Genomic DNA, 8,472 nt, shown 5'->3' with positions numbered 1-8,472 from the left:
TACCCAAAGGGTAGAAACCTCTTTAAATTAAATAATCAGCCTGATCTCATGAAAATGCGTCTCTATTGCACGCATTGTGTTTATCGTGCAATTTATACGCGAAAATTAGTTTTTACGTGCATATGATACGCAGTTTTCTTGTGCATTTGATATCCTACGTACTTTATTGAGTGTAATACACACGCACCCCACACCACTACTAAACCTAACCATGCGTATCCTATGCACGTAAAAACTCATTTTCGAATATAAATGTCATTATAAACACAATGCGTGCCATAGAGACGTATTTGAGACCGGGTTGCAGCAAGAGGGCTTCACTGGCCTCCCGGGAGTTTTATTTTTAATTATAATTTTTGAGATATTGAAGACAATATGGTGGCCTTACGGACACCTTAAAATAAGCCCCTTTATTTATTTTATCAATAGGCCTATTTCGCATCCTTCTCTGCCAACCATTGCATTTCAGTTATAGCCTAGGTCTAAATGTGCATCGAGTTTAATTCACAGTGCACCTGTTACTCATTATAACTTATTGGGAGTAAGCTACAGATATGAGCGGACAACAAACTAGATCATCTATTCCTCTCGACGGCTCAGTCTGGATGCATCTGCACCGTTCTAGGGGGGTTCAACTGCAAAAGTCCTAACAGCCAAGAAGCAATAAATGTCGCCTTTATGAACAGCCATTCTCTTCCAGCCCCCAATTTTGACAGCATCCGGCGGCACACTTCTTAAAGTTCTGTTCTTCTTTCATCAGAAAGCCAGTGGGTGAGATGGTACAAGCTGCGCCAAGCAGTCAAGTCACACAGCAAGCTCACCAGCACTCAAAAGCGTATCTGTTTTATCGCATCCATGAAAGATATAGCAGAATTGTTTTAATTTCTCTCTAATTCACGAGCGGTTGTGTGATAATGAGCCAGCCGCCATAATATACATAAAACCATGATACTCTGATTATCCTGGAGGCTACGCGACAATTGCACCATTTTGTCACAACAGAAGGAAAAGTCAATTTGAAGGGGGGCTGCCATGGGCTTGTAATTGGGGAATCCACCCATGGGCTGGTCCTAAGACTGCTAACAGTGAGGTGGAAATTACATCTGCTCATATTCGTATAGGCCCGGCGATGAAGATGTTATTAAAGTATAAAATATGATTCCGTTAAAAATAGTAATCAGCTTGCAGGAAAACCCTTTTAAATTGTCTTTTTTAATATATAATGAAGTAATGCATTTCTATTCAAAACGAGTGGCTGCACTTCATAGTAAATAGTTATTATTATTCAATGTGAACAATATTATTAAAATAGCAGGCCTAAAAAAGTAGGCCTATAACAGACACAATAATGCACAAATCAACACTTTTTTGACGTTGTATTTCTTTAAACTCGCTTGAATAAAGATACATGGGGTCAAGTCAGCTAAAAACAAAAAGTTTAAGAGACTTTTTGTCGCACTGTAACGAGTCTGATTTACGTGGCCCCTCGACTTGAAGCCATAGCAACCGCAGACAAAGACCGGAGGAGGTTTACTGGGGTTTGTCCTTTGATCTGTCTCCATTTCAAATAAAGAGTCAGCTCAAGTCTGCGCTTATTCAGAGAGAACTATCCTTCACTCAAGCACACATTCAGTAGGCTACTCTGGCAAAACGTTAAGCTTATAATACCACATGTGAATTAAAGCTTTGTAACAGGTTATACATAGGAACAAGGACCATAATTAAACATGCATCAACAAAATATGGAGCATTAGGAAATATGCAGCATTACTGAAAATTACGCTTTCTTTCAAAAGCTTTTATTACAATAAACTCACGCTGGATTTTTATGACATCAAGGTGTGCGCTAGGGATAAAACAAGAGTTCTGATTGTGTCTGGTTCATTCACACAAGATAAAGCTATAGGCTACAATATTTTGAATACGTTGCATTGCACCTAAAATAAAGAATAGGCTAACAAATAAATAAAAAAGCAGAGTTGAGGGTCTCGAATCATTTGCTGACCAAAGAATGAAATAAAGTTTGCACAGACATTTGAAACGTTAAACATTTTTTTTTAAATGTATAAAATGAAGACACGAGAGCAACACAATAAAAAGGTCATAACATCCTCATTCACGCACATTATTAGCCTATTATAATCATCCATAAGGTAATAAAGCGGAGTATTCAGTAAGTTAATACCCCCAAATAGGCCTACTACAGTAATTTGTTGTGTTAATAATTTCTCAAAATAGCTAAAGGCGTAAATAATTACATTTTTCTCAAATGTCACCCAAAAGCTATGAGCATTAATGTAGCATGCACCTATTTTCCATATGGAATAGCCTATTTGAAGTTATTCTCTGGCAATGTTATTCAAGCAAATTCAAAAGTCACATCAACCTACGTGCAAAAAAACGCCAGACATTTTACAACATTACTAGAGTTCAATTTCACTCATTATACCCCCACTGCCAATAAATTAAATTTCATTTCAATTACACATTATTTCCCAAATTGTTCTTGCTTTGCTCTTGTTGTAAACGATTCGTTTTATTGCAGGGGAATTATCTTTGTTGAAATGAGTTTGTCATATATTGTCTAGTAAAAGAATGAAGTCATTATTGGGAGATCCCTTGGCGAGAAATTAGGCGAGCAAAATCCTCCCTGCCACACGGGTCCCATTGAGATTAATGAAAAATATGTAAAACGTTTCCTTTTAATTTTCCTCTGAAAGCACTTTGCATACATGCATTTTCTCTGCTGGGTTGATATCAGATAATTTATGAGAGCAATCTCAGCACATAACCATCAGGACTGTGTTTCAAGCCTAATTGAGTGCTGTCAAGATTAGGTAAGGTCCTATTCGTGTTAATTGTATTGTACTCTCTTTGGGAATACCAGTAAATGTATTTAAATAATTCCGCCTTGTGAGCTGAAAAGATTATGTCAACTTACAGGCATAATAGAAATGTCATGAAAAATGACAAAGAAGTGGGAGGAAGTATTTCGGTGAACTATGAGTCCACAAATCCTTTAAACCCTGAATCATTGTCTACACAGAGCAGTTCCAAGCTAATTAATAAAAGAAATGGTGCCTTTAGTGCAATGATCAGAGGATTAATTCTACTGCTAAATGTAATTTCACTTTATAATAAATATCACATACTTATATTACAAACATAAATGACAATAAAGGCACAAAAACCCATAAGGTAGGTGGTCAGCAAAAAAAAAAAAAAAAAAAAAAAGAGCTAGTTTCAAATTAATGTCATATCAATCAACAGTCAAATTTTCTAGACGCTTAAGTTTCAGAGGTCATCATAGGAGCTCTTGTGTTTTGGTTGGGTGGTGTTAAAGGGATGGTTCACACATTATTATTATTTTTTTATTCTGACATTTACTCACCCCTCCAAACCTGTATGGATTTATTTCTTCTGCAAAACAATATTTCTAAAAAAAAAAAAAAAAAAAAAAAAAAAAAGTTTCTTCTGAATGTTTCAGCAGTTTTTTCATATAGTTCAAATAAATATGGTCTAAAAACATTTCATTGTATGGACAGCAAAGATATTTTTAAAAATATGATGACAGGATATATATTTTGTACTATACCTTAATGCCAATATCAAAATTAATCACATCTAACATTCAACTAACAAGTTTGTAAGTAAATAAATAAATATATTAGTGCTGTCAAATCACATCTAACATAAACGTTTTTTACACATTTACAAATATGTATTGTAAAATTGTATAATTTAGATAATTAAACGCGGGACGGCTCTAGATGAATCTCATCGCATTGGCCTACCAATCCTACGGTCTCAGGATCTGATTGAGAGTCTTCAGACATGCTTAAAGAGCGCTTAGAGCGAAAGGGCTTGTCTGACATGAGTCCAAAAAGACAATTCCAAAGAAAATGAAAAATAAATGAGTGCAAAAGGCAGAGAGCATGGAGGGGTGGGGGGGCGTGGAGGGGTGTGGGACGGGTGCCAGGCCGTCAGCTTACTGTCGAGCCCTTTGGGCCACTCACAGCAGCGGCTTCCATATTTTTGTTTGTGTCCCCAGGCTGGCACGGATCTCAGGCCGAGTCGCTTGCTACAGACACTATTGATCACGCCATATTCAGTTGTGCTTTATGCAGAGGCCTATATTACCATAGTGACCAACTGAACCATCAACCATTCCCCCCACCCCCATCCCAGACAAATCCGCCCCAGACATTTCTGCCAAAAATCTCATCAGCTCGTGGGAGACCAGCAGGAAGGAGCGGGAACATAGCGTACTGTAGGATGCATTCATGACAAACACGACATAAACAATAACAACGCCCTCAAGGGTGGAAAGGAAGGTCATTCATTGGGAATGACATCCTAAAGTTTTATTTCAAAAGAGGCATTCTTGTCAAAGTGAGTGTGAGGAACACTGGTGAAACAGACAACGGCGGCACATCGTGGCCATGTTCATGGTGACTCCGAAGCTGGATGCAGAGATGGGAACCACTGACCGGGTAACAAATCCATAGAAAACTGCTGATATTTACATAGAGGGATCCCTTGCGGAGTTCTTTGTGTACGTGTTTGCGAGCGAGCGTGTGGCACGCCACGTAGAGCTTACGCCAGGCTGCAGACACATTCAAGCCTTGTCTTGAAGAACAAAATGACTTGCTGAGTCCCCCTGAAACAAAGGCCTACAATTTAGAGCGGGATCACAGGCTCATTCTCTCGATGTTGGTTTTAGTAAATTCATGGCGGCTTCTTGGCAAATAGCGCTTTGATGTTCCGGGGCCTGGAGGAGCCTTCAGGCTGAATGGAAGCTCAACGGCAGGGCAGCTCTGTTTGTTTGCCCTTTCGCTGGGCACGCACAACCTTTACCACGGTCAATCGTCAACCCTGTCACTAGACGTGCAAGGGGCGAACATGACGCACACAAACTATTGCATAAAATGGTCATGCACCAGGAATTGCAGAAAACAAAATAATCAATCAATTACTAATTAAGTATCACATAGCACCACATTTCTGTTACTGGTTAAACAAAGCACAGATCGTTTTAGCAATTGACGTGAAGTGCGCGGCACCGCCAGCATGGTGCAAAGTTTGATGTCTGAGGAACCCAGATTTGGCTCATTTTCCCTGAACAGTTGAAGCCATTGTGACAATGTTCTGAGCCTGCTTCAGAGACGGCATGTCAATCATACTGCCATGAAAGGTGAAAGCCCCCTGAGGAGAAGAGAACAGAACACTGGTTGAATAAAAATAAAGGTAGATATTGTCTTGAAGAACATATCCTACTACACAGCTTTAATGCAATGCATATACAACACTACAAAGAAGGATAGGGTGGTTAGAGAGTATGTATATTTATATATATATTACAAAGGAAGGATTTTTTAAATGCTTGTGTTAATGGTGTTTATTTGTAGCGAATCAGTAACTTAATCTTAGCTTCCAAGCCAGTGTTTCATTCAAGATGGTTGGGAATTTAAAAGTACTAAACATACTAAGAAGCATTAGAATGAAAATGGAGATATTCTTGACAGCTGCAGGAATTAGAGCTGGAAGTCTTTTATTTGCATGCCAGATACTCCTATTCACTGCACCACTGGACTGAGAAGGATATTTCAATCAGTCTACTCATTCACAACCTCTTAAGGAAAAAAGAGTTTCAATAATTACATGAAATATGCATCCAAAGAAACTAAATCTGCAGTTAAACTGCATCCTAAATGTAATGTTATGCTGATAGAGTCTAAAAATGATTTGTTGAGAGGCAGTAAAACCTCAGGTGGGTATTTTGCAAACATTTTCTGTAACAAATCTGCAAGGAGATCGAAGAAGGCACAAACAAAAAATACAGGAAAACACAAAATAAATCGAGCAACTGTGTCCCGGAATTTCAGTTTGTGAGCAAAGAGCCGAACGGGGAGAGTGCTGCTGATGCACCCCCAGGCCATCCTTAGCGTAAGAATTACTGGCAGATTGTACATTACTAGCACATCTCAGACACGCGCAGCCCTACCGAGCAGAAAACACAGGACTCAATGATGCACTAAATTAGGAACTATAATATTCAACACCTCATTTGATTTTCTCAGACAAAAGCTACAATGCTGCATGCATCATGGAGGATATCTTGATGCTATATCAGGCTGGAAAATAATACAGATCTTTGTGTGGAAACTCTGGGACTACTGAATGTGCACCTTTCCCAAATTCTGATGCTCCTCGAATGCAGCGATCAGCTCCGTGGCCCACTTGATTCTCTCTGGACTGGGGGAAAATTCCTCTTGAACGGCCTTGATCTGGTTGGGGTGAATCACTTGTTTTCCTAGAAAGAACCAAGCGCAACAAAAAAAACACAAACAAATAAGTCACTAACAACATAAACAGTAAATAAATATTCCAAAGAGAATAACATATTTAATGAGCATGTCTCAAAATGAATGAATTGACGTATGAATGATTAATTAAATAAATTGAAATCCTGAACATTCATACTTTAGTAACATTTACAATAAAATTGATAATATAATTGTTTTATTAATAAAATACTTCTTATTTCTTTAACCACCTATCGTAATGTACATACCACATCCATACTATAACATACGTCATTCCACAACCAAAAATGTCCAATTATAAGAGTGAGTAGTATTTGACTAAAGATGTCAGCCCACATGTAGAATAAATATTCATTTCTAAAACTTTTTATTTGTATTTTTAGGGCACCATTAACAGTACAGCCCACTTACATACAACACTACAGGAAGTAGTGCTATTCTGTAAAAATAGAAGAAGAAAAAAAAATCATCTAGGATTATTTCTCCACATTTAAAGGGCTTTGGCTCAGTAGAAGCAAAGGCATTGGTGGGTATTTTCTCCTCTTTCTCCAGTACAGCTCCCTGACCAAGAATGAATTTAAGGGACACAGCAGGGACAGAGGATGCTATGAATTATGGGTGTCATCCCGATTTTCGCCTTGTGCCCCGCTGAACTCTGAAACTTTACTGCACGCTTAGTTACACTCCAATCTGAGGCAGCCTCTGTGAGACTTCACTTGCTGTTTTTGTTACAGGCCTGTGTGAGAGCCACACACACGTACAGTCACCTCAACACACTTCATGCATACACACTACACATAGACATAGATGTCAAAGACAGCAGCATCAGCTACGTGTGTTGATCCAACGTTGCGGTGAAAAATAGATCAATTTTTTATAAATAAAACTACTACAAATGACCATGAAATGATCCATAATGTCCATGCACTTACTAAATCTACCTCTAAAAAACATCTGAGCATCTGATCAATTAAAATGATTTCTTTCTTTTTGGTTTTAAAATTTCCATAATCTATCAATCAATCAATTAATCAATAATTTATTTCTAGAGCATGTTTAAAACATTTAAAAAACGTTTTAAAAATAATATACATATATACGAACAAGCCAAACTAAGTAATAATAAGTAATATAAGCAAAATAAGTAATAATATTATAATCTGTCGTTTATTTTTATTGAATAATTGTATTAATAATAATATTGATATTAATAAATATAAGAATGGGTTTTATAAAGACCATATGTAAATAAAAAAATAACAACAACAATAATATAATAATAACCAATACTATTAGTAGTATTATTAATTTTTATTTATTTATGTAGGGCCTTTGTAAAACCCAAGGTTGCTTCATTGACACTGTAGGTACCATTTTCAAATATACATTTCCTTTTCCACCCTACTTTGCTGCATCGGCTAAGAAGCTAAAACGGATTACGGTCATGGAGGCTGAAACCTTATTCTCAAAAATAACATCTGTCCAGTACTGCACCATAATAATCAGGGGACGTTTTCCCAGATCAAACCTTTAGGTGATGATATAAAAAATAAATAACTGAAAAATAACTGTTACGCTCCGCTTTAGCTCGTCTCTTAAAAACAAACACAGAAAGGTATCTAGCTGACAGCCGTAGAATTTAATACATGAGAAAACCATTAGCTCCATCTGTGGGTCTTTCCCCAGCTAACCCATCTGAAACAGCTTCTGCCATGTGTTATCTATTGAGATCCCACATAATTTAGCACACAGTATTACATATTGCAGCATTATGTCAGTCATATGTTAACACGGTCTTGCAACAGCACAGGTGTTACTTTCTGCATCTTTTACACATTGCCGAAGCCAAATACTGCAAGGTACGACAATCTGATGATGCAGCTGAGAGTGAACGAGGCGTCAGGTTAACCAATGACAGCTAAGCATGCGCTTTAATGTAAATAAACCAAACCAGCTTGGTGACTGTGTTTTCTATTTGAGCCAACAGTGCTGCAGAAGGAAGAATCACCAGTGTGTGTGTGTGTGTACTGTCCCTCTGCTGCTCTGGAGGAGACGGCCTGTTGGATCAACACCCTAAAGCTGAGGCTCAAGGTCCATGTTTGTGACGCCCATCCCAGAAAAGACTGGCAGGGGGTCGTTCCCTCAC

The 8,472-nt window shown here is 37.9% G+C and overlaps 1 protein-coding gene across 2 annotated transcripts in view; it reads right to left on the bottom strand.

Moving 5' to 3' along the window:
- Positions 1-3,414: 3,414 nt before the first annotated feature.
- Positions 3,415-8,472, bottom strand: part of clybl (citrate lyase beta like) — a 70,162-nt gene continuing 65,104 nt past the window's right edge. For both annotated transcript variants that reach the window (XM_082175145.1, XM_082175146.1), the window contains 2 exons: positions 6,189-6,313; positions 3,415-5,205 (listed from right to left, as the gene is read on the bottom strand). In XM_082175145.1, coding sequence (XP_082031271.1) covers positions 5,110-5,205; positions 6,189-6,313 — 221 coding nt within the window. In that variant the 3' untranslated portion in view covers positions 3,415-5,109. The remainder of the gene's footprint in view (positions 5,206-6,188; positions 6,314-8,472) is intronic.

Source organism: Leuciscus leuciscus (assembly GCF_965113295.1).
Source record: "Leuciscus leuciscus genome assembly, chromosome: 7".
Lineage (NCBI taxonomy): Eukaryota > Metazoa > Chordata > Actinopteri > Cypriniformes > Leuciscidae > Leuciscus > Leuciscus leuciscus.
This window is presented reverse-complemented; position numbering and strand designations above follow the sequence as displayed.